This window comes from Taeniopygia guttata, chromosome 14 (assembly GCF_048771995.1).
Source record: "Taeniopygia guttata chromosome 14, bTaeGut7.mat, whole genome shotgun sequence".
NCBI classification, from domain to species: Eukaryota; Metazoa; Chordata; class Aves; order Passeriformes; family Estrildidae; genus Taeniopygia; species Taeniopygia guttata.
Window position 1 is genome coordinate 5,359,179 of NC_133039.1, and position 25,979 is coordinate 5,385,157.

The window sequence follows — 25,979 nt, forward strand, 5'->3', positions numbered from 1 at the left end:
AGCACAGACCCATTGTCATCAGGGGCACCAAGTCCCTGCCCATGATGAGGGGGTTGGGACTGGATGATCTTAAGGTCCTTCCAACCCAAACCATTCCATGATTCTGTGACTCAAAGCCATTTTCCAAAGGCTGGTCTCACCCTCACAGGTGTTGGGTAATTTCCATGCTCAGACCCCTCTTCAGATGCTGTTTCAAACAGCTTCTAAGTGGCTGAACAAGGCCACCCCATCATCTGCCTTCCCACACCTCCTTGAGGCCACATGCCTGCCCTGGTGTAGAGCCGTGGCTGCTCCAGGCTCAGGAAGGCTGAGACATTAAGTGGAAAAATGATTTTTCAAGGGACTGCAACAACACAGGGGAAGCTTGGGAGAGCTGCAGCTCCAAGCAAGCCAGGAAGCATTTCTTTCCAGCCACACATGAGGGAAGGGGAGGAGGAGAACCAGGTGAAGCTCAGGATGAAGCATCATCTGCCACGCGGCTTCGCAGGATGTCACCGGTTTCACAGCCCTGAAATGGAGACCTCTCGTTTGTAAACACACAAGAGTGCCTGGTGAAATCAAAGGGCTGTGGGCTCAGGGTGAAACACTCCCATAGCCATGAGTCAATCCGTAGCATTGCTGTGGACAGGAAGCTGGTGAGTCATGGATCACAGCCAGGCTGGAGGTGACCACCCAGAACATCCCTGTTATTTACAGCCATGACACTGATATGGGCAGAGAGAGCTCAGCAGCTTCCCCCAGGCAGGGACAAGGCGGTGCATTCCCAGCAGGTCACCTCCTGCCCTCATCTCCTGGGTTCCCAGCCTGGATTCCCAACCCAGACTGGGTTCCTGGTGTGCTGGATATGCCCCCTTCACCCAGCTAACACTCTCCATCCAAGAGCTTCTGCTAAAGCCATCATGGCAGGCTGCCTAAATACTGAACTTCCAAGCCTCTCCCTCCACTGTTGGAAAGAAACATATGGAAGAATGAACGCAGAGTTTGCAGAGGGATTTCTTACATAATTTATCTGTCCAGTGGCACCAAGAAGATGCAGGAACTCTTGGATGAAGCCGTTCTTCCATCTTTGCCAGCCAGACCCCACCTGTATGGCTCAGGGCTTTCCTCCCGTCTCCACAGCCAGCCTTCATCCTCAGGCTCATCCTCCATCCCCGTCTGCGCCCTCATTTGAGACATTTGGGCTGTGCCTCACCAACGGGGACGGAGCAGCTGCGAGCACAGCATGCAGAGCTGGGGGCCAGCAGCAGAGCTTGCCAAGAGATCCAAGGAAGGGCTGGTTGTGAGGAGCTGCCCTTTGCTTCGTGCTTCCCTTCCGACTGCGTGGTGCGCTCAGCCAAATATCATTGAAGGTTTATCCACACGCTGATCAACTTATTTGCTTTCAAAGCTGGAGCGACAATCGGTCTCCACGGGGAGAGGTGGTGGATGTTGCACCATCTTCCAGAACAACAGAGGATGCGCAGGCACTCGGAGAGATTGTCCAGGAAAGAAGTGGAAAAGAAGTGGTGATGCCTTCAAAGTGGAGAATGGGTTGATAAGAGGGGAGTGGGGAGAGACATTTTAGCTCCTACTGGGTAATTATCACCCGTGGAAAGCTGAGGAGTTAGCTGGTGGGAGGGAAATTACAACCTATCATAAAACCAATCTCTCCCAAATCTAGTCTCTTCAGTGCTCAGGAGTGTTTGGTCTGGTTCCAAGGCTCGGCTTCTGGAGGAGTTTGAGAGGTCCCTCGACAGAGCTCCAGCCCTCTGCAAAGCAGACACCACATCCCTTTTGTTCAGAGGAGCGCAGAAACGGGGCACGCGTCAGGCGAGGGGCTGGAGGAACACAAACGGCTTCATTCAGGAGAACCAGTCCTGGTGAGATGAGAAGGAACTTAATTACAGTAAGTCCCTTTACAGCAAAACTGCCAGGTGCTAAAAGACTTTTTAATTTAGCAGAGAAAGGCAGATCAACGCCAAGCATCTTGTAGCCGAAGACGGAGAAAATCCAATTAAAAATCAGGCAATGCTGAGAGTCGAACAAGCTACAAAGTGATGGATTATTCATTCCATGATGTCTTCAACTCAAGAGAGGGGTAGAATAATTGATCCTTCCAGCACTATGTTTGTTGATGGTGAACGGTCCAGTCCAACTTTTGGGATGGTGCACATTCCACTGTGAGAGCCAGGCCCTGACTTTGGCAAACTGCAAAGTTCCCATGGAGCATGGAGGACAATCCACCAGCCCTACTAGGTAAGTTGTTTTATGCTTGGAGGCATTAATAACCCAGAACTAGCAGCCAACTCCATGGAAACCAACTGGTAGTCAGTGACAAGTTCTCCTGTTGCTATAGGAACAGGGTCCAAACAAATAAAAATTACCTATAATTTCTCCTCCCCAAAGTTCTCCCACATTACATTGCCATAGCAACTAATTAGCTCATTATTGATCAGAACCAAACCAGGGGAGGTGTGAACCAGAACCAAGCCAGTGGACCAGTGTAAGTGCCCAGCTGCCATGGCCAGCTCCATCCTCTCGTGGTGAGCTGAGACGAGCCTTTAAGGTGGTTTATGCTGGGTTTGAGAGGAAAGGCTTGAACATGAGGAGCTGGGGATCTCAGGGCTGGATTCCTTCATGCCTTCCACAGGATACCTCTGATACAAATATCACTTGTTCCCTTCTATTTCTAGCTGTCACCTTACACCTCAGGTTTTTTTTCCTCGGCGTTCCTTTCCATACTTTCCCCGTCTCCCAGCTCCTCCAGGCCCAGAGTTGCTCTGTTGGACACCTGCTTGTCTTGGCAATGTTCTCTCATCCTTCTGGCCAGGATATTTGAGTTTCTTGGCTTGCTGCTACCTCTCCTGGACCAAGCCAGCACACTGCAGGGTCCTTGCAGGAGTCTCTCTTTCCTCATGTGCACCCACAACTACAGCCCTCCATCCTCCTCTGGCAGTTCACTGTCATAGATCTCCTCCTTCTCCACCCCTGGAAGTGTCCAAAGACAGATTGGATAGGGGATGCTGGATTTGCTCCAGCCTGCAGCAAGGTGGAAGGTTTTGCCAGGAAAATTGCCTTTTCTTAACCAAAACAAACACAACCTGCAGGGTTCAGCCCCCACTGGGACATTCAGTGAATTCACTCGTCCCCAAAATGTGACTGTCCCCAGAGTGGACAGAGCCTGGCTGCTGTGTCACTTCCCTGGTGTCTCATGAGGACCAGGTGGCATCACACGAGCCCCTGTCTCTCCTCCCTCCTCCACACCAGCCCCGTTTTCCACGTCTCCCACGGGAATCTGATTATCAGCAAGATCTCTGCCACCGTCAGATGTGATCAAAACCACAATTCAATTAAATTTGATTGGGTTGAAAGCAGAGGGTTTGAAGGAGACAGGCACGGACACCCAGAGCAGGATTTCATTCCCCAGGAAAGCAGGCTGGGATCTGTAGGATCTGCAGGATGGTCACCCCAGGTGAAGGAAAAACCAGGATGCAGCTCTGACCCTGGGATGAACTCCATCCTTTGGGGGCAGGAGCCTTTGCCAAGTCACTCATCCTCCTTATAAAGGATCCTGGATAGAGTAAGGTGAGCCCAACCTCCTGAAGACGCTTTTAATTCTTTCTCATCTTTTCAAATCAAATAAAATTCCAAATGAGAAACTTTGTCATCTGAGCAACAGAAAAGGAGAAAAAAAACCCACCAGCCAAACATCCCTGGAGATGAAAGGGAATTGTAGATGGGTATTTCATCTCTTGCTCTTGTAAGGAACGTGAACATAAAAAAAGGGAGAAACAAACAAAAAATCCCAGACACGGTTAATGAGCTTTGCGTTTAAATGTGCCACCAATGTCACTGCACAGACAGTTCCTCCAAGGTCCCACATTCCTGCTCACCCCAGACAATGGGTCAGAGCAAACATTGGGTGAGATTAAATTCCACTGGTGTTTAGTAAATAAAACATTCATTTCGAGAAATCAGGAAAAAGTTTGTTAAATATTTTAGTACATCTGGTCTCCCCACCCGTACGCGGCCTTACAAAATGTTTTGCATATTTATTTTAGCATGCACTAGATTTATTTAAAAATAGCATCACCAGCACTGGAAACAGCCCACTTGCTTTTCATCTACATCTTTGCATTGAATCAATGAATCCAAAATTAAACAAGGTTGGGTGAACTAAATCTATAAAAGGACCTATTTGCTGATCAATACACGAATGGATGCCTGGGATCTCTTTGCTGGGTGAAATATGAGGACTTACGAGAGAGAAATTGCTTTTTTTATTATATTTTTTTTAAAATTCAGATTTAATCTCCCCACATAAAAAAATTATTTATCGGAGAGATGCTTGGTCCTAAATAATTCATGCTGGTTGTATAGTACCCAGAAGACAGAAGACTCCTGTCTTCCATTCCTAATGAGAGGGAAAAACACCTCAAATACTTTTCTTGGATTCACTTTCATGACTACAGGGAGATTAAATTCTACTTGGCTTCCAGAGAGCGTCCTCCCCCAGGGGAGCAGAGCCCCCCAAATCACAGAGAAACCACAACATGCTGTGTATGGAAGGAGAAGAGCTTCAGACACGTCTGGAGGCCAAATTTTAGCTACCATAAGAGACACCTGGCACTGGTGTTGAGGTTCAAGGTATGACTTTGGTGACCAAGGGGCCAGAACACAGAAGGGTCTCCTGAAAAAGCCATCTCAATATAAATAATAGAATGGTTTATATTATATATATATATATATATATATATATATATATATATATATATATATTGGCCATAATATAAATTCAGCCTCTCCAAAACAGGGTAGGGGTGAAGCCACCCCGGGGGCACCAAGCCCTCAGCAAAGCAGAGCTGGAAGAAGAACAAAGTCAACCCAGGGAAAAGGCAAGCTGTAACTGTCAGTGGAAGTCTCCCCTGGCCAAAAACAAAAATAGAATTTGGGCTGAAGAGTGTAGATTTTGGGGGGGAGAGGGGAAAAATTATTGACCTTTTAGCCCATCTTGGGCACAAAATTTGGGGCTGGCTTTGGGAAGTGCCTCTCATGGCTTTTTGCTCAGCCAAGTCCTTTTCTCCTAAGCCTGCTGCAGGAATTGATCCACGAAGGATTGTACCTGCTCTGCTCTGTATAAATCTGCATATCAGCCTCTTCCATGAATGAAAAATGCATGCACCAGTAAATCTGAGGTGAAATAATACATCTGTTGTCAGCAGCCTTTTCCTTTTTTCCCCGCTTTTCTTTGCACAAGTTTCATTAAGAAGAGACACATCAGCTGTGATCAAGCTGACACCACCAGCTCACTAATTGTTCCTGTTGCTCTGAGATGGATCTCTGCAGAAACGCCCACCCCGAGCAGGCAGGGAGGGGTAAAATCCCCTCCCTGGGCTAATTCTGGGAGAAAACATCAGGAGGCTGCAGAGGCCGTGGCAGGGAATGTCCCCAAGCTGTGGCGAGAATGGGGACACGGGGGTGGCAGGGGTGTCCCACGAGCCCTGTGAGGTGCCAGCCACAGATTTGGGTCCTGCAGGGCTCCCAGGGCTCTCTCTGAAGGACAGGAGGAATGAGAAACAGCTGCCCCTGGCCAGACACATAATGGATTGCAGGGACAAAACTCAAGGAACAGCCCCAGCTTCGCCTTCATCCACCTGCACCATCCAGCCCTTCTCCAGATCAGGAGCTGGCAAAGCCAAACCAGGTTTGGGCTCGTTGCACTCAGGCCATTTGCAGCCCCACTGGTGTGGGATCCCAGCACATCCCTCTGGCTGCTCCAGACCCTGGCAGGGGCTCCAGACCCTGGCATGAAGTCAAAACCCCCCGTGGCTTCGATTTTAGCCCATGGGAAAAGCTGCCAACTTTGTGTGAGGAATTACAAGCCACAAGGGTTTGAGTAGCGTGGTAGTTGAATTAACACAGGATGGAAAAGTAGAATTTTGGGGATTTTAGGGTGGGGTTCAGGGGGTCAAGATGGAGGGATTTGGGTGTGTCCTGGCCTCCTTCTCCTTCTTCTTGCCCTCCATGTCTTGGTGTGATGGTGACACTTTTCTGTTGGTTTAAGGCACAGACACACAGTCCAACATAAATGATAGATATTGGCACATTATTTTAAACATAGTACATGTAGTTTTTAGTATAAAACATAAACGCCGCCTGAGACTGGGGACAGAATGCCATGGTGGACTTGCCAAACAGAGCTCAGCAGGTCAGATGAAGAATGTTATAGATAAGGGAAAATAAACAACCTTGAGAAGCCAACCCTGCACATTCAGACTCCTCCTTTGGCTGTGCAGGCTGGAAAATAAGGACTTTTACACCCCTGGGGCCTTCCCAGCACCCAGACCCTGGACACTGGAAGGGCTCCACAGTGGGAAGGACGCAGAGGGACTCAGTGCTTGGTCCCCACTCGCAGCTCAGATGATTTCAGCCCTCACCAAGGGCAGGGCAGGGCAAGGCTGGTGCCAGCAGCCAGCTCCCCTCGGCCTCACCAGGTGGGACAGTGACACTGGCAGTGCTCCCTGTCCCTGCACTGTCCCTGTGTGCCCACAATCAGGTTGGCAGCTTGCAACACACCCGAGACGCTGCAAAGCGGCAACAGCTGCTTCCCGCTGGCCCAGATCGAAGATTTTAATTAAGGAGCAGATTTGGGGGAATAAAGGGGAAGATCTCTCACAAAGCTGTAATTAAAGAAACTCAGGGTGGGGCAGGATGATGACAAAGGACACGTCCTGCTGCTGCTGGGGCTCAGGGAGGGCAGACCCCCCCATCACAGCCCTGGCAGGCATTGCCCCCCTCCCCGAGGGAAGGATCCCCCAAATGCAGGTCACAGAGGCTGCCCTGCACCCCTAAAACCAACCTTCCAGTCTTGGAAGGTTCCCCACAGGGCAATCAGGTGCTCCAGCCTAGAGCAAACCCAAATTCCTGCGGATTCCACTCTGAGCTATGGCAAAGCTGAGGGAGAGGCCGGAGGGTCCTCACAGCTGAAGGTCCTGACCCCAGCTCACCCCCTCTGAGCCAAAAGAAACCTTTGGGAAGCGGGGTGCAGTCACCAGAACCCCCAGTCCACTTCTGGGCTGTTTGGAGAGGTTCCTGAAAAGAGGCACAGCATTTAAAAAAAAACCCACAACCCCTAAAAAACCGGGGTGAGAAGACAAGCTGGAGGCAGCACTGCCTGAGAAATCCCAGTGTCACCCCTACACCTCACACCAGCACAGCCCTGGGAGCCACCAGCACCTCCACACTCCTCCTGCCTTCTCCCAGGCTCCCAAAATTCCACCCAACAACGCTGCCGGTCACTCCCGTATTGATTCCCAGCAGCTGCTGGGTATTTACAGAGCCATGGCACTGAGCATCCCTGGGGCTCCCTTTGCCGGGGATGGGGCAGCAGCACAGCAGCCAAACACCTCCTGCCACAGCCAGGGCCCCCCGACCCACAGGCACATCCTGGGGGACCCTCGGGATCATTCTCAGCTCCTGGTGGCCGGCACGGAACGGGACCTGGTGCAGGCGTGATGTTCTGCAGAGCCCGTGCAGAGGGTCGGGATGACCTGGGAAAAGTGAATTAATCGCCTCACTAAGCGGGGCAGTGGTGCTCAGAGCAGCCACACACCATTCGTGGCAGCTTGGGACCCAAGCCAGAGCTTTTGTCTGAAACCTCGGGGTTTATTTATAAAATCCCAGCTTCAATCAGAGGAAAGGAGTGCATCCCTCTGTTACAGTGAGCTCGGACATGCCTTTTCCCCATTCCCCGGGACCCCTGAGACTCTGATCAGATAACCCTGGACCCCTCCTTCCTGCCCTGACAGGGTTAGCAGAGAGCCAAGGAGCCCTCCCTGTCCAGAGCCTGGATAAACCCCTGACATTTCCTGTTCCTCCTCTTTTGCCCCACTCTCCCCATGGACATTGCAGAATAAAGAGAGCTGCGCCAACATACATCGGAGTAAGAGCCTCTTTTGGAAATCTTTGCCTATCTCCTGATATTCCTCCCTCAAAGCCTCGGATCTCTGGGCTAGCCTGATAATTTAGGGGCTGAGATGGAGGGGAAATATCATCCCTCCAGGAGAAACAAGCGGCCCTGAGCGGGGAATAACACTGAGGAAAACACAGCTCATATCAAGGTAGCAGCATTGGCTCATCAAGGTTTCTGTCTCCTGCTCCAGCCTGAGATGTAAATCAGGTGCAAAAGCCACCGTGGCTCTCAGCCCCCTGCCTATGTGCCTGCAGCGCCCGGCGTCTGGAAATAAACAGCTCCGCTTGGCATTTCCAGAAAGGTCAGCGCAGCGTGCGAGGGGCTGGAAAGGCTCCCACAAACCCACCGGGACACCGGGGCTCCCCGCCTGGCACTGACCTCCCCGCTCACCCCCGGAGCGCTGCCGCCAAGCTCTGATATTTTCAGGCTTTGCGCTGCTGAGGCTTCCTTCTCCCACCCCCACGTTCCCCCACCAGCATTCCCTCCTCTGAAAAATCAATTTCAAGCTGAGAGGGAAGGCTGGAGGTTGATATTGCTAGGCAAGCCAGGAGTTTTCCCCCTGGTTTGGGGCTCCAGTGTGGGAATCCAGGGCTTCCCTCTGGCTGCCCTGGCAGGTCTGGGACCCTGGCAGGGGTCAGGAACCCCCCTGGACAGAGCCCCCAGAGACACTGTCTGTGATCTCTGTCCATGGAGAGGAGTTTTCAATCTTACAGGATGAATTACAAGCTTTGAGTGTTTGATAAGAGTAATAATTAAGTGTGGCACGGGTGCAAAAGTAAAATTTTAAGTTTCTAGATTAGGGGTTCAGAGGGGACAAGATGGAGGAAATTGGGTGTGTTGTGTCCTTTTCCTCCTTCTTCATGCCCTCCATGTTTCACTGTGGTGTTGGCACTTTTCTGTTGGTTTAGGCTGGGGACACACTGTTCAACGTAGATGATAGATATTGGCACATTATTGTAAATATATTCTGGTATATAATGTTTGTACCATCCCACTGAGGGCAGAGCCCCACACGCTGCCCTGCAGGACAGAGCTGCGGCAGGGCAGCAGAACATGTTAGAGATGAACAGAATAAACAACCTTGAAACAGCACAGACCAATTATGGCTTCTGCTTTGGCAACGGGGCAGAAAGACAGAGACTTTCTGCAATCTCGGAATCACCAATACCCACAGATTCCAACACTCCAGCAGAAATCACCCCAGTTTCCCAGCACCCCGGTGATGGGGAGTTGCTGTTGGTCCTGTGCAATTCCCAGGGGATGGAGTAGCATAGCAGCTGTGCATGGATGGGTGGCACAACTCACTCCGTAAATACACACTCTGGGGCTGGATGTGCAAACCGGGCTGCTGGGACAGGCAGAAAGGACTTGGAGATGCTTTGTCCGAGCCAACAGCAAAAACAAAACATAAAAACTCATTGCCAGGGATGATCAGTTATCAGGGGAAAAAGCAGAGCACCACCAACACACCTGGGTACCAGGATTCAACCAGAGTTTGAGCCCTCCTCCCCTCAACACAAGCCACCTACACTTGTATTTGGAGAGGAGAGCTGGGAGACATCCCCAGCAGCTCCTCATGGGCAGCAAAGGCTTCTCCACCCAACACACCTCACTTAAACCCTTCCCTCCCAGCTGGGCTGCACTGGTCCCTCTGGGCACCAGCTGAAACGATTTTAGAGCCTCTGGCTGGGCCAGGAAAGGCTGATCTATATTCCTGAGGTCTCATTGCTATTCTGCAGCTTCAGCTCATTAGTGCTTAGGTGATACAAGAGCTTGGGAAGTTTCTGGGTGAGGCAGTTATTAGGGGAGGATTGAACACATCTTGTACAAACCCCTGGCCTGGGTGAACTCGCTAATTTACAATATCGAGCGACAAGGTGCTCACAGGCCACCCGAACCAAAAAAAACCACCCCTGTCCTAGATACGGGCTCAGCCACCATCTGAAAAAAAAGAAAAAAGAAAAAAAGAAAAAAAAGAAAAGGAAAAATTAAGCAAAATAAATAACCTTCAGCCCCAGAAAACTGGCTGCATCATCACACCTCCTGCTAATCCATTAGCCAGCCCTCCTCCGCACACGGCTCTTAGGAACAGTGTGAGCTCCTGCTCAGGAGCTCCTGGAGAGAACCACCACAGAATGGAAGCACAGAAGGGGTTGGGTTGGAAGGGACCTTAAAGATCACCCAGTTCCAACCCCCTGCCATGCACAGGGACACCTTCCACTACACCCCAGATTGCTCCAAGCCCCATCCAACCTGGCCTTGGACACTTCCAGGGATGGGGCAGATACAGCTTCTCTGGGCACCCTGTGCCAGGGCCTCCCCACTCTCACAGCCAAGAATTTCTTACGTGTTTCAAACCTTTATTTTCCCCTTTTCAGTTTGAACCCATTACTCCTTGTCCTACCACTACAGTTCCTGAGGAACCACCCCTGCAAAGGACCAGTATGACCAGTACAAACACCTGCACTGTACTGGGGGAGCACTCTGGGGTCTGCCCTTTTAGAGGGACTGCTCGTGTTAAGGCTTTATAAAGGGGGGGTCTTGTAACACGGCTCCAGCCTGTTACTTAGGCTAAGGAGAAGGGAGCTGTGGGGGAGTGACTCAGCTGGAATAGGGGTACAGAGATGTGAGAGACATTCTGCATGACATGTCCACTGCGTGTGTATGGTGGTTGGTTGACTTGGGCTTTTTTTTTAAAAAACTATATACCCATGTAACCATGTTGTGCCTTAAAACCATGATAACTGGCTAACTGCTTTAAAAGGCCGGGTTTTTGGCAGTGAAGAACTCTCCTTTGCAACCAGCCCAGGGTTTTTGGCAATAAAGAGCTCTTCTTTACACCTGCCTGGGGTTTTTAGCAATGAAGAGCACTCCTTTACACCTGCCTGGGGTTTTTGGCAATGAAGAGCACTCCTTTACACCTGCCTGGGGTTTTTGGCAATGAAGAGCACTCCTTTACACCTGCCTGGGGTTTTTGGCAATGAAGAGCACTCCTTTACACCTGCCTGGGGTTTTTGGCAATGAAGAGCACTCCTTTACACCTGCCTGGGGTTTTTGGCAGTGAAGAACACTCCTTTACACCTGCCTGGGGTTTTTGGCAGTGAAGAACTCTCCTTTACACCTGCCTGGGGTTTTTGGCAATGAAGAGCACTCCTTTACACCTGCCCACGGTCCCTGCATCGCTCATTATCACAACACACTCCCAACACACGTTCTCAGCACAGGGCCCAGGGCAGGGAGAGCTGTTGGTCCTTCATCTGAGGAAGACTGAGCTGCTGCAGCCCTGATGGTCCCCATGCCTGCTGGATGTGCTGAGCTTTCCCTTCTCTGCAGCAGGAGCTGTGTCCTTCTCACCCAGGTTTGGGCACTGCCTCTTCGCACCTCGTGACAGTCCCATGGGGGAGTCACCAGGCAGAAATAACCTCTTTTTGCCTCAGTTTGAGACAAATGGGGGGAAAAAAACCCACCTTTTCTCCTAATAAGGGAACTCAAAGTGATGAATTTTCCACTTCTCCTGAAGTTCTTTCCTCGGAGGCACTGATGCATTTTTAATGGTCTCGATGTAGCTATTAAGCTGGTAATTGGAACAGAGCAGACACCAGCTCCCAGCAGGTCGGGCCCCCTCTCCGAGCGTGTCCCCACCCACACGGATGGGTGTTCCTGGGGTCCCTGCTCTCCTCAGCACCGCTGAGCCCCCACCACCCCCGCCCCCGGCCCCATTTCCAGGCCAAAAGCATCGCCAGCAAGATCCCGGTGCTTGGGGGATGCCGTATCCCGGCCTAATCCTGCCTGAGGAGGGCTGACAGGGAAAATATTTGGGAAAGGAGCTGTTTCCTTACTCCCAGTCCCGTGCCAAACCTGCAGCTCCATCCTGTTGGAGGATTCCTGCACGGAATCAATCTTACATCATCCCCCACGGGCACGATCCTGGATCCCTAATCCCGGCTGCACATCCTCCGGGGAGGGCTGGGAGGTGCCGAGAGAAGGGGTCACAGCAGCTTGGGATGGAAAGGGGGGGCTCATCCCTGCGGATCCAGGCTCATCCCGGTGTGTCCCGGTGTGTCCCGGTGGATGTTCACCCCGCGGATCCCGGTGTGTCCCGGTGAGTCCCGGTGGATGTTCACCCCGCGGATCCCGGTGAGTCCCGGTGGATGTTCACCCCGCGGATCCCGGTGTGTCCCGGTGGATGTTCACCCCGCGGATCCCGGTGTGTCCCGGTGTATTTTCACCCCGCGGATCCCGGCCCATCCCGGTGGATGTTCACCCCGCGGATCCCGGTGTGTCCCGGTGTATTTTCACCCCGCGGATCCCGGTGTGTCCCGGTGTGTCCCGGTGGATGTTCACCCCGCGGATCCCGGTGTGTCCCGGTGGATGTTCACCCCGCGGATCCCGGCCCGTCCCGCCGGGCGCTGCCTCCCTCTCGCGGCCGCGGGCAGCCCCGGCTGCCCCGGGACCCCGGACTGGAGGGGATCCCCAAGCCCTGTGAGCCTCCCCCTGCCCCAAAAACCCACAGCCTCACCCTCCAGCCCGGCAGCAAGAGCAGCAGAACCCCGGGTACCCCCTGGCAGCGCTCCCGGGGTCCCACCCGTGGGATGCTGAGTTGGGGTTCCCGTGCTGTGCAAGCCCCAGACTGGAACCAGCGGCCCTCCACAGCCTCCTGCACCCCCAGTCCAGGGCAGCTGCTCCAGGGATCCCATCCCAAGGGTCACAGCTCGTACAATCCCCAAATCAGGAGCAGCATCACCCCACAGTATGAGGAGAAAGCGGGATCCCCCTCCAAGCTGATGCTCAAACAGCAAGAGGAGACAAGCAGCAGGTTTGAGGGTGAGTTTTATTGGAAACAAGGATGGGGGTTGAGGGTACAGATCATTCCCAAAAATATAAGGGGAGAGGGGCTTCCCATGCAAGTCAAAATCCTTGCCCACCTTAAAGCCAAGCTGGTTATCCCCCAGGGAACTGCCACTGCAGAGGGAAGGAGGTGGGACAGGGAAGCAGGGAAGGGAAAAGGGACACGGGATTTGGACAGGTAAGACCTTTGTGGAATGAAGCAGAGGAGATGGCACAGGGAGGGTGTGGTGTGTCTGCCTCCTCAGCAAAGCCTCAGCTCATCCACAGGGGCCCAAGCCCACCCCAGAGCCATCTCCCCTGTGCTTGAAAGGGCAGATGCTCCATTATCCAAAACCACAGAAATCAGGATTTTCTCCAGGAGGAGAAATGCAGAAAAAAAAGCATGCAAAAAAAAAATTTTTTTTTTTAAAAAATGAACACCATTTCCCAAAGCACCAAAAAAGGGTGAGATAAAGGGGAAGAAGGTTTAAACAAAGAGAGAAGGGAGAAAAACCCAAAAGCTCAACTCAAAACAAAAATAATCCAAAGTAACCAACTATGAAAAAAAATACAATTGTACATCTCGGCAGCAAAGCTGTCAAACCAAGCAGGTACAGGTGAGTGTTGGGTGGTTTGCAGAGCAGGATGAGGAGGAGGGAGACATGGAGAACATCAATCACTCCCTTATTTTCCATCCAGAGGTGGGCTGGGGGGTCAGGGTCGAACTGAAGCTGTAACAGGGTTTGTGCAGCTCCACCTGGGCTGGGTTCCTCAGGGTTTGCTGACTCAGGGAGGGGGATCAGAGGGACGGCACAGGAAAAGCCTGGCTGTGTGATACATCAAGGGCTGAAAAACATTTGCTCCAAAGCAGCTTTCCCAGGAGCAGCTCGTGGGGATAGATGGTGTGGAGCAGCCCAGTTCCCAGGCAGGGGTTCCCCAGCACTGTGTCAAACCCTGGACTGCAGGAGGGGGATAATGAATTTAAGGGGACATCATTCTTCATTGTGGGGGACCCTGAACACTAGAAATTCACCCTGAAATCCAGACCTCCAGGGCATGAATTTCAGGAATAACATTTTTTAAAGATTCAGTTAAAAAATAGATGCATTTCTTTAAAAAAGAAAGAAAAAGAATGTAATCTTAGACCAGAGTGTTTTCTAGTGACCCCTTCCCCACCTGCCCAAATTTAGCCAGAAAAATGTTATTACACCAGATCTGCTGGCCACATAGACATCCACACATTCATCATTGATTTAAAAATATATAATATATAGAGCACACATACACACACACAAATATATATTAGAAAAGAAAAAAAAAATCCTTCGGAAAAACTCAATTATTAAAAAAAAAAAGCAAAAAAAAAAAAAAAAAACCAAACCAAAATCCACAGCCGGTGTGTTTATCCGTGATCATGTACAGTAGAAGCCAGAAACCCCTCCTGCTCCTCGGGCTGGGAGCTTGGGGAAACACATCAGGTTTTCACAGTGGATTTGTCAGCAGAGAAGGAACTGCTCCTCCCTCCTCCCACACAGAAGGGCTTTAATTTATAGCGAGTTAGATCAAACCTAGGAAACACGTTACAAAGTCCATTATATATAGACATCAAATGTACAACTGTCGGCAGCCCCGGGCCAGTCCCCGGGGTTTGGCTCTCGCTGGCACCCGCAGGGCTTGGGGACAGTTTGGGACACCAGGGGTGCGAGTTCGGCCTCTGGAACAGTGTCACAGTGCGAGGTCTGACAGCAGCTCCAGGCTGGAAGGCAGATGGAGCAGAGGCTTCTCAGGGAGCCACATGGCAGAGGCAGCCAGGGCTGCAGAAGGCGATGCCCAGGGCAGGGATGTGTCCTCCCAGCCCAGGGCCACAGGGAGGAGAGGCAGCCTGGGGCAGCTGCTGTGTCTCCATCACCTTGTGCCCACGAGGGAAGGGATGGGTGCTGGGTGAAGTCCCACGGGCAGGCGTGGGGACAGCGTGGGCTGCAGCTTGTAGCACAGCGGGCTCGTGGAAAAATGCCTTTTTGCCTCTCCTCAAGAGAGCAGCATTGATTGAGGGAGAGGATGCCCGAGCTGGTGCTGCCTCGAGGTGTCCTTGGTGTGGAGCCAGGCATTCAAACAGCCTCAGGTGTGAGCAGCAGCCCAGAGAGCCCCACGAGCCCCTAAAGCTGTGTGGGCTCCTGGGGGCAGAGAGCCAGGCACAGAGGGAAGGCAGGTGAGACCAGACTCCAGGGAAGTGGCTTTGGACAGGCAGGAGAGGAGTGGGAGAAGCACAGCAGCACTGATTCTCTCTGTCTCCCCCTGACAGCAAAGGAACACAACCCCCTGTGCTGTGCTCTGGGTACTGGGGAGGGGAGGTGGCCTCTGGCACCCTCTGCCTGCTCAGGCACTGCTCCTCTCCAGGGACCTCCTGAGCCTTCAGAGTCCTTGGCTTGGCTGGGAGGGTGTTGGCTTCAAAAGGCTCCTCCTGGAGGAATTTTTTTCTCAGGGCAAAGAGAAAAGAGATTTTGCTGGGGCCAGAGATGCCCCCAGGCCGGGGAGGTGGATTTGTGATTTGTGCAAAGCACCGTGAGTCCTCTCCTGTGGGGAAGCCAGGATGGAGGGACTGCAGGGAGCTGGGAGTTAGGAGTCTTCCCCGAGGATCTCTGTCACAAAGGAGGCCATGTCAGTCTCTTTGGTGTCGTGCAAGGTGAAGAACGGGTGTTCCTGCCAACGAGATCAAAGAAAACGTCAGCTGACACCAAGGCCAAGCACAGACCCCAGGACACGTCACACAGCTGGAGCTGGACTCCACCCATCTCCCCAAACTCCCATGGACACCATTCTTCAGCTAAAAGATGAACTTTGGCATTTCTCAGCTCAGCCCCAGCAGGACACCCCACCTTGGCAGCTGTACTACCATCCTGCCAGGTCCAAGAGCAGACAGGACAGAGGGAGAAAACACCTGGAAACCCTGACCTTAACACCCATGAAATGAACCCACCCTTCCACCTCTGACACACTACACCCATCCCACTCCATGCCTGAAAAGTCACCCACATGTTGTCCCATTTCCCTGCTGGACCACTGATCTGAGTTTCAAAACTGGGAATAAAGACTAGTAGAAGCAGCTCTGTGCTTACCATAAGTTCTAAATAGTTCATTCGCTCAGCTGGGTTCTTTCTCAAGCTGGAAGGAAAAAGAAATGGGACAGAAAGGCTGTAGGATCTTTTTCTTTTGCTGTACCTGGTCTATCATAGGGGATCTCCCCTTCCCACCCGACATGAAATGCTTCCTGTGGGCTGCACCCATCCCTCTCCCTGCTTGGCTGAGCAGGTTTGGACCACCAGCAAAGCAGCCAGGCAGGTAACTGGGGAAGGACAACTCAGTGTTTTGTCACAAAAAGCACAAGCCAAGCAGCTCTGCAGTCTGTCCCACACAGAGCAGAACAACTGGGAAGGAGAGGATATGGTTTCCCAGCACCTGCAGGGTGAGCTTGCCTTCGCCTGGCAGCTCCAGGCAGCACCCAGGGAGAGGGGGCACCCCGGGGGGAGCAGTTTCCCACAAAACCACAAAGCAGCTTTCACCCAAAGGCTGCCAGGGGTTGGTTCTGGTTTCACTGCCACTTTGCCAGAAAACACCAACATTTCAGCAGCAGCGACAGGAAAAGGGGAAGAGAAACCTCTGCATCTTCCAGCCAGCCTGGGTGAGTCAGGCTGAGAGCAAAACCAGTTTGGGCAGTGCTTCCTGCCATGCTGAGCACCAGGTACAGCAAGGAGGGCAGAAATGGGCTCCCAAGGGACAGCAAATCCAGCCCCACGCTCCACTCCAACCCCTACGGGTCAGGGCTCCTCCTCAGGCAGGCTGGGAGAGCCAGCAGGCCCTGCTGGAGCCTCACCACTGTGCTGTGAAGTCCACAAACTCCTTGGAGAAGCGTTCAGGGGGCAGCTGGGGCGAGGGCTCCTCCACCACCTGCTTGAGCTGCTGGAAGGGCGTCCCCCAGGACTCGTACGGGAAGCGGAGAATGGCCAGTTCAATCTGGGGGTAGAGGCAGGGCAACGTGAGACACACACCAAGCACAGCCCCACCATGCTCAGCCAGCTCAGATTCAAAGGAAAACCCTCAAACCCTCTTTCCTTACAAATCATTTTCAATTTGGGTCATACCACCTTTTTTTTTTTTTTTTAATTTTTTTTTTTTTAATACAAAGACCCAGAGGCCAAAAATACTTCCTTTTGAGGTTGGTTCAGCATATTAATGCATTTACAGGAAGTCACAAAAGATATGTAAAATGGGATTATTTAAAAAGATAATAATAACAGCACACAGTTTCTGCACTGGCTTCCAAAGTACTCTGCTGGCTCTAAGGCAGCCCCTGGGCCTTAGGCTGGCACTGCATGAGCTAAACACACAAAAAATCCACAAACCCAAGAAAAATTAAGTGCTAGAACGTAGTTTTGCCAAAACCACCTCAATTACTGGGTTCTTCCTACAAGTCAACTCTGCTCCATCCCTCATTTAAGGCAGGAAAAAGTCAGTCACAGCTCTTGGGTAGTCTCCTCAAGCCAAGGATCAGTTCCTGTCTCAAAATGGGCAACAGAACCTTGAGACCTGCCTGGTAGGGTGTGATGGGATGGGAGGAATAACAAACCTGAAAGGACAGAGCCCAGTGTCCCTCCCTGCCTCTGGCTCAGGTCAAGGGAGCTCAGTTCCTGCTGCTGCAAAACTGAATGAAGCCACCAGCCAATGAAGGCCTGGAACAGCCCTGCAACGGTCTGAAATCAATCCAACCCCTTCATAAAGAAAATAAACCTAAAAAACCCCAGGAGGAAGACACAAGAAGGAACCAAACATTCTGTGGCTCCATTCAGCTGCAGGCTGGCCAGCTGCCAGCAAGGTGTCCTCTCCCTTCCAGCTTTGGAAAGGTTTGGATATTCCATCACTCAGAGTCTCCCATCCCACAGCTTCCTGCAGCTCAGAGCTGATGACATTTCCAGTCAGCCAGACCAGCTCTGCACTGGCATGGGGACACCAGGGAGAAGGGCTTGGGTTTGGATGAAACCACGCTGGGGAAGAGGGAATATTTACCAAGACACAGCATGCACAAACACAGGGATGCAGCCCCCAAAATAAAAGCCACGGCTAAGAGGGCATAGGAAAAATTCCTGAAAATAATCTACCCTCAGAGAGAGAGAGTCTCCTGGAAAGCAGGAGCTGTTTCTCTGGCAGCATCCCTTGGAGCCAACAGCTGGGATTTCCTTTGTCCGCTAGCGCCAGAGGATCTCAGCTGCTTCCTGCAAGATCTGTTTCTTGCAGGAGGCAGATTAAACCATCCCAAGCAGCTGCAATTTTGGAACTGAAAGCATTTCCCCTTCCTGTTGGCTGCTCTGAGCTACCCCGCAGGCAGGATTTGCTGCAAACCACACACAGCAGCTCTCACTGCAGCAGGACTGGAATCCCCTGCAAGGCTCTGGTGACATGGAGGGGTGAAGCAGGAAAGGTGAGCCCCAGCTCCACTGACCACACCTCAGCCAGCAGGAAGGGAACTGCAGAGCAATTAATAGCCAGACTCTTGGATACTCAGTGTGGATACTCATTGTCATCCTGATATTGTCTGCTGGGAGCCTGAATTCCCTGGGTAATTAACCTCATTGCCCTGAGCTGTCATGCTCAAATTGAGTCCTGCTTGATGGGCACCCACCCAACCCCACTGCTCCCAGCAGGGCACAGCTCCACCTGCCCAATCCCCATCCCAACCCCGGGGCTGCAGACACAGATCCCAGCCCTTGGCCTTACCATTGTGATCCCAAGGCTCCAGACATCCGACTTCACGTTGTAGCCCTTCTGGTTCAGCTCAGGGTTTATTCTTTCTGGCTGCAACAGCAAAATGGCAGGTGTTACCGCTCCTTTCCCAGTGCAAACCCCACAGAGCACATCTCTGGCTCCAAAAGTCAGGCTGGGTGGATTTCCCTGGCTCATGTCCCCAGAGAGGCAAGGTCTGAGGTTAAATCTAGCTCTGATGAAAGACAAATCTTGCTCCACACAACTCACATCAACTCTCTCTCTTTGCAGGAGAGTGAGACTTGCATGATCCCTGCCTCAGGAGCACACACTTCCCACATGGATGCCACAGATGGCAAAGGGAAATTCATACTGACTTGAGGATGAAACTGAACGATCTTGCCAAGAAAAGCCTCAGCACTTTCTATCCAACAAAAAGCAGTGCCACAACCAGTTTTGTATCCTTCTGCAAATGGAAGGGGCAGAGGGAGAGTCACTGTGGGATTAACACAGAGCTGGGCTTCAAGGGAGGCTCTGCTCAGTCAGGGAGACCAGAGCACTCTTGAGTGGCTTTTCTCTCAGGGTGGAGGTGGAACAGACTGATTTCTAAGCAGCAGCCTCTTACAGTCAGGGCTGAGGCTGCACAGGGTTGCACTTACAGCCATGTAGGGTTTGCAGCCAGCATCCATGGTCTTGGCAACAGAGTCCACCAAGTAGCCACTGATCCCAAAGTCGCACATCTTCACGTGCCCCTCCTTGTTGATCAGCACGTTGGAAGGTTTCACGTCTAAGGAAATGCAAGAGGGAAAATTGGGCTTGTTCAGAGGTATTGAAGTGTCTGAGATGAAACAGGCAATTCCCTGCAGGCTTGGGAGGGAGCAGGCAGGCCCCAACACAGGGGAAGGGAGACAAAACTCCAGCAGGCTTATTGCAATAAAAGTCATTCACAGGTGAACTACAACCATGTCCTTAGGGAGAACAAGTCCTGTCTCCAACCAGGCAGGTCAAAAGGTTGAAATAAAGTGTTGAGGACTTTATCCCCAACTCCTTAGGAGAGATTTATGTGCCCAGCACAGCTCTACCAAATCTTCAGAAGAGTTTGTCTCATGCACATCCTGATCTGTCCACAAGTACACAAGGGACTTTACCAGGATGGAGAGCAAGACCTGGGTGTTACAATTCCCATCTGTGGTTTTGTAAGGTCTCCTTCAGCCCCCACTATGCTAAAACTACCCAGCCAGGAGGATTTGGGGATTTTATCTCCAAGAGCTGCCTTCAAGGCACTTCCATACTCCAAGAGGGACAGAGATGCTCAGAAAATACAGGTAGTGAGGAATTCTGTTGTTACATTCAACCCTTCATCTGGAAAGGAGGAAGAGAACAACACCCTGCAAAAAGGGAAGCACCTCAGAAACAAGCATCTAGATCTGTTCACCACAGTCCCAAGCACCAGCAGATTCCACTTTAGGCATCCCACAGGGACACAGCACACCTGGAAAGGTGTCCTCCCCTAGCCTATTTCAAGGTTGAATCTCCAGCCACACTCCACTAACCCCATCCAGCATTTACCTCTATGGATTACAGACAGTTTACTGTGCAGGTGCTCCAGAGCTCGTACAATCTGGGGATAAAAGAGTGAAAAGCACCCATCAGTCACAGGCAGCAGCAGCCCCTCACTGCAAACACACCACCGGCCTCAGGAGAGGCCTCCAGCAGGCTCAGGGCATGCACAAACCCATCTAAGGGACTCAAGAGCCACTCACAGACACAGCCATTTTCCCCAAAATGTCTTCAGGGATGGTCTTCTTCTTCTCCAGTACTTTCTTGTAGAATTTATCTAGGGAAGTGTCCATGAGTTCCATGCAGATCCACACGTCACCCTGCAGATGGAGAGAAAGCAGCTGAGAGGGAATTTCCTGGAAATCCAAGGGAGATAAAGAGCTGGGCTGAAGAACACAGAGGTGTTTTGGGGACAGTTTAGTGCCTCCAGTGCAGTCCCCCAGCCCCAGGTGCCCCCAGGCACCCAGCAGGTCAGTACCTCACGGAAGAGGGCTCCATAGAAGGTGACTGTGTAGAAGCAGTCGACCGTCCTCATGGAGATGTCCAGGTCCATCAACAACCTCTTCTGCTCCTGCGTGTTCACAGTGGCTCGGATTCTCTGGGACAAATATGAAACAAGAAGGGTTTGGTGTAGGTGGGGTAACAAACAGCAGAAAATCAGATATTCACACAGTAGAAAATCAGATATTCACACAGTAGAAGATATTAGTAGATATTCAAACATTTGTTTTAGGTTGGCTAACTGGCCAATCTGCATGGCTAAAAGCAAGAAAAGCAAAAAAGCATAAGCATAACTTTTGACTGAGCTCCTTGAATCCCCCAGCCTGACTTAGGACCTGCAGTCCTGGGGCCAGGGTGTTTTATCCTTATTTTGCAGCCAGCAGCACCCAGGAGATGCCCAAATTGCCTCTGCCAGACAGAGCCTTGACGAATGCCAAACCCTTGGCACGCTGTGCAGCGGGTGCAGGGCCAGGCCAGCAGCCTGGACAGGCACTCTGACATCCCAGCTTTGCACTGCAGGCACCAATCCCGCATTTCCAAGCCTGTTATCAACCCCACCGTGCCCAGCCACCACCAGCAGAGACCCTCCGCTGGCCAAACCACACCAGGAACACCAGAGGCTGCCAAACCCAGATAAGCCCATCCTCATTTTGCCACAACCAGTGGAGCTCAGCAGCTCCTCTGCTCCCCTGGGGCTGCCCCTGCTGATCCCCAGCCCAGCCAGGTGTCCTCACCCACCTTCACGGCCATGATGGTGCCGCTCTGCGCGTGCCGCACCTTCTCCACCACGCCGTAGGCCCCACGGCCCAGCTCCGAAATGGTCACCAGGTCATCCGCTTCCACCTCGAAGTTCTTTAGGGAGAGAGGACAAAATGGCATCAGGGACAAGCACACATCAACAAGGACATCAGCAACGCTGTCAGCTCGCTCGTGCAGAGCGTTTCAAACATTGGTACCTACAGGACTCCAGAGGCACCACACTTAGAGAGGATGGGGGTATTTTTGGCTCTGTTGAATCACAGCCCAAACCCTCTCACCCTACACTCACCAGGGTTCATTTAATTCCCACTCTGCAGCTGGAGATCAGGACTTTTGTCCTTTAAGCCGAGGGAACGTTGCCATTAGAAAGGGCACCAAAGGTTGGTGCCTCTCTGCCAGCGGGGGATTACCCACACAAGGGTATTTCTGCAGGTGCTGAACTATTTGCAGGATTTTAACAGCCCCTGTGCCAACATAAGCAGCAGTCAGGACCCTACACCACAGCTCCAAACCCCTGTGTGCAGCCAGGGATCCCTCACCTCTCCCCACATCCCAAAAATCATCAGTCACAAATACACCTGTGCGTGTATAACAACACCTGTGCAAAGCCTCTCTTAGGTGGGGTGCACACAGCAACTCCATTTCTAATTATCAGTGAGTTCAAACAGGTTTTACCCACTTTCAGTACCTTCTCCTACCACCAAAAAGCTGTCAGCAAGGTAAAACCTGAGTTAACACCAAGAAAACATCTCCCTAAGTGCTGCTTCAAGCTGGGAAAAAAAACCACAACCAGTGCTCACCCCAGCGAGTGGCTGATGCTGCAGGGAGCCAGCGAGCTCCTGCACAAGCCACAAACAAGTTTCCCTAAAGACACGTTCCCCTGTAATTGCTGGCTCTGCTGGGCAGGGCACGAACTGAGTGACACACGGGCTATTTTTGGATGCTGCATTCATCGCTCCTAATAAGTCACAGGCCTCCTTTTAGCCAGCCTTTATCCAGCCTCCAGCTCTCCTCCGGTCTCAGGGAACAAAAATAATACCAGGATGCCAAAGTGCCCCAGTGGCCACAAAGGCAGCGAGGGTGGGAACCAAGCACGGCACCGCTCCGGATACGGTGCCTGCGAGCTACGCCCTGAGCAGGGAGAGAGGAAACGGCCTCTGGCCTGGAGCAGCCAGGCTGGGACATGTGGCTGCCAGGCCCCTGGCCAGCACTGTCCCCTCAGCAGCAGCCACCAGGTCTGCCCGACCTTCCTGCCAGCCCTGGCTCCGCTGATTGCAGCCAGATGTGGCTGCTGATTGCAGCCAGATGTGGCGGGCAGGGAGGGCTGTGCCCGAGCTCAGCGCTGAGCTGAGCTCTGCCCAGCACAGGACGTGGGTCCTGAAACGAGGAGAGCAGGGCTGAGGGGACACGTCCCACCTCCCACCGAGGGCAGCTGGCAGAGGAGCAGTGCAGGCTCGCAGGAAGGATCTGGAGGTGCTTTTTGGACACGTGTTCTGCAGTTGTTCCAGGTTATTGTGTTTTTCCTTTCCTGGCATTTGCCCCGAGGCTTCCCCAGAAGTTCCCAGCACACTCCAGGAACCAGCGCTGCCCTGCCCAGCAACAAGAGGTGATGGATGCACCCACGGAGCCCTCCCTGGACAATGGGATGCATGGCGTGGCCTGTGCACATCCCAGGGACCCAAGGTCACCACCCACCTCCACTCCTGAAGCTGGACTTCTGCCCAAGTTCTCTTCTCCATCATGTCACTCCAAAATACCCAGGCCAGACCCTTCCTGCAAACACTGGAGCAGGCAAGGAAGTGACTCTAGAGGGTTTTCCCTGGGCTGCAGCGCTCTCCCCTTGCACGTACAGTGCCCAGGCTGTCACAGAGCATCTCTCCCACAGCTCTTGCTACACACGACACCAGGCCCAGAAAACAGCACAGGCAGCAGGACTGTTCCCTGGACCCAGCCAAAGCTTCCTCTCCTCAACCCTAATCCTTGCACTGAGGCCAAGGGACCCAGATCCCATCAGCCAAGCCACCTCCCAGCCTGGATGGGTCTAGATATAGGGCTGATCCAATGCAGGGTATTTTTAGCTCGTTTGCAAACAGCTCCTGCAGCCCCAAGAGAGCCCATAACAAGAGAATGAAATAAAAGAGAGACAGTGGCTATTTCTAGCAGTGTTTTTCATCAGGTCACTAGGAAAGACTTTTGAGAACCAGAGAGAAACTTTGTGCCCAGCTTCTCCTGGGCCTCGAGCAGCAACACAGAGCTGTGGGTAGGCAGAATAAAGCGACTTTGTTAGGGGCAGTCTGAGAGCTTGGTGAGGCCACCCTCATTTAGAACAGATGGCTTGGATCATCCAAGAATGGTTTAGATTAAAAGTTGTATCCCATGAGGCTGCACTCCTGATCTGACAGATTGCAAGGCACAATCCATAGAGCTCTCCATGCCCAGGGAAAACCAAACTGGAAGCAAGCAAAAAAAGAAACCCCAGTGACACGTACTTTATCTCCAATGGTAATGAACGTCCTGGAGTCCAAGTTCCTCGGGGGCCTGCAAGAAATGAGACAGAGTCAGGAGAAAGCCCAGCTTCATTCACCCTCTTGGCCAGAGCCAGGTTTCACATTCCTTTGAGCACTTTCAGCTGCTGCTTTCCCCCCACCCCGTGCCTCGTTGTAGGTTCCAACCAGCCCCCTCCAAACACCCACAAATGCTTTAAATCGTGCCAGTAATGCCTCACCCCACACCCACAAGGCACAGTGAGAACCCCGGGGAGTCAGCCAGGTGAGACATGCACCAAACCACCAGGCTGTGAAACCATTCCTGCTCAGGAGAGGAGCCTGAGGAGCTGAGATGAGACGTTTCTGTGGCAGAGCAGCTCAGCTGTCATGTTTTGACAGGCAGGTGTTGTACCAGCACAGCCACGTAGCCCGAAACGCACGCGAGGGAACAACAGGTAATTCCTCCCTGTGAGTCATTTGTGTACACTCTGCTGCCTGTTCCAGGCAGGCAGAGCAGGCAGCACTCTGGTGTCACCCTTTGCTCAACACCAGGCAGGTGAAAGTTGTCCTTTATGGCTTTTTTCCTTATTGCTGCCCACTTCCCATTCTGGGCAGCACGGTACTTTTAGAGCCACCCTGCGTGTTCCCCCCCTTGAGCCTCACTTCTGGGCTCTCCCCATCCCCTGGGAGCTTCTAAAAAGGAGAGATTGCCCAACTGGTTTGGTCTCAGTTCCCATCAGAGCAGCCTCCAGCTTCAAGGAAGTACTTTGGGCTCTGAGCAAAAGCCCTGCACTGCGCAAATATTTGCACTGCAGCTTGAAAAGCAGGGAGAAAAGGAGCAGTGGACAGCTTGCACCAGCCCCTGGGCATGCAAAGCCCTGCAGACTCCAGCATGAGGCCTTCTCCAGGGGAAATTCAAACCCTGGCAGGAGCAGAGACAGATGTGCCCGTGGGGGAAGGAGGTGGCTGTCACAGGCAGGGCAGGGCTGTGCGAGGCACAGTGGGTGAGCTCCCCTGCCTCCCCCTTTCTGCCTGGGGTTTTCAGCAGTGATATTTCCCTTTTGGGGACTCCACTGCTCTCCTGGAGTTCTCTAGAACAGGTTTCTGGAGCAAACAAGGCTCAGCAGTGGTGATGCAGCCCAAAGTGTTTTGGAAGAGCACCATGGAAGTGGAATTTTAGCCGTCTGCTCTTTGTCAAAGCAAGCACTGCTACCCTGGGCTCTCCCCCATGGCATAACAAGCATCAGCAGCTTGAAGCAAACAGGGCAGGGAGAAATTCCAGTGCCCTGAGATACTGCTGGGCACTGGCCCCAGCACCAAACAGCACAACAGTGCAAGATGTCTGTGTCCTCCTTTTAGCAGGGTAAGGAGCTGCAAACAACTCAAACTAAACCTGATACCCAGGTCGTGTAAAACACTCCCCCAACCTTTGTGCCTCCAGCTATCACCACCTCTTCTCTTCCCCTGCACTCAAATTCTTCCCTCTTCTTCCCTCAGGCAAATTCACTCTCTCTACCACATCTTTGCCCTTCGGCATTGGCACAGCCATGGCAGAAAGACTGAGGAGAGAGCTCCCCAGAGGATTCTGAGTCTTTGCCTTTAGGACATTTCCTATCAAACAGGCACCTCCCAGAGTGACACATGCTGTGCATTTGTCTGCACACATGTGCAATTCCTTCTCATCACCCACGAGCCCCAGCTTAAGAGACAATAAAACTATGCTGATTTTGGGAGGTTTCCACAGGTCATCCCCCTTGAGGAAGTGCCAAATCCAGCTCTGGAGAGCCTCTAAGCAGCAGAGATCCTTACGTTGTGTTGGCCACGGGTGGTTTGATGGGGACACATGTTATCCTCAGATCCCGCTTCTTCTTGCCTTTCACTGGAAGAGAAGATGCACACGTGAGCAAATGGATTTTTGCTTTTTTCCTTCAAGAACCCTCTTCCCAGCAGACACTAGGCAAGGAATGCATGGCTTGGACCCCTCACCACGGTCAGCAAAATGCCAACAAGGTCACAGTGACCACTTGCCCAAAATTTCAGGCAAGAGCCAGAGCACAAGTGGGTCTCAATGACACTGATGAACACTGCTCTGTAGAAACAGCCAAGGGTGCACTAACAGACAATTTTCCAGGTCTTGCAGA

General features: G+C 52.3%; 1 protein-coding gene and 1 long non-coding RNA gene across 4 annotated transcripts in view; one reads left to right on the forward strand and one right to left on the reverse strand.

The window, feature by feature from the left end:
* Positions 1-419: 419 nt before the first annotated feature.
* Positions 420-5,185, forward strand: LOC121470731 (uncharacterized). Its single transcript, XR_012058301.1, has 2 exons — positions 420-2,235; positions 4,452-5,185. It is a non-coding gene; the product is annotated as an uncharacterized lncRNA (long non-coding RNA).
* A 7,578-nt stretch (positions 5,186-12,763) lies between these two features.
* The window catches only part of MAP2K3 (mitogen-activated protein kinase kinase 3), a 30,275-nt gene continuing 17,059 nt past the window's right edge, over positions 12,764-25,979 (reverse strand). For all 3 annotated transcript variants that reach the window (XM_002188847.7, XM_030284641.4, XM_012577836.5), the window contains exons 3-13: positions 25,648-25,717; positions 23,842-23,890; positions 21,332-21,445; positions 20,571-20,690; positions 20,296-20,412; positions 20,102-20,153; positions 19,192-19,319; positions 18,548-18,625; positions 16,650-16,789; positions 15,895-15,940; positions 12,764-15,478 (exon numbers count right to left, since the gene is read on the reverse strand). In XM_002188847.7, the coding sequence (XP_002188883.2) occupies positions 15,395-15,478; positions 15,895-15,940; positions 16,650-16,789; positions 18,548-18,625; positions 19,192-19,319; positions 20,102-20,153; positions 20,296-20,412; positions 20,571-20,690; positions 21,332-21,445; positions 23,842-23,890; positions 25,648-25,717 (998 nt within the window). In that variant the 3' untranslated portion in view covers positions 12,764-15,394. The remainder of the gene's footprint in view (positions 15,479-15,894; positions 15,941-16,649; positions 16,790-18,547; positions 18,626-19,191; positions 19,320-20,101; positions 20,154-20,295; positions 20,413-20,570; positions 20,691-21,331; positions 21,446-23,841; positions 23,891-25,647; positions 25,718-25,979) is intronic.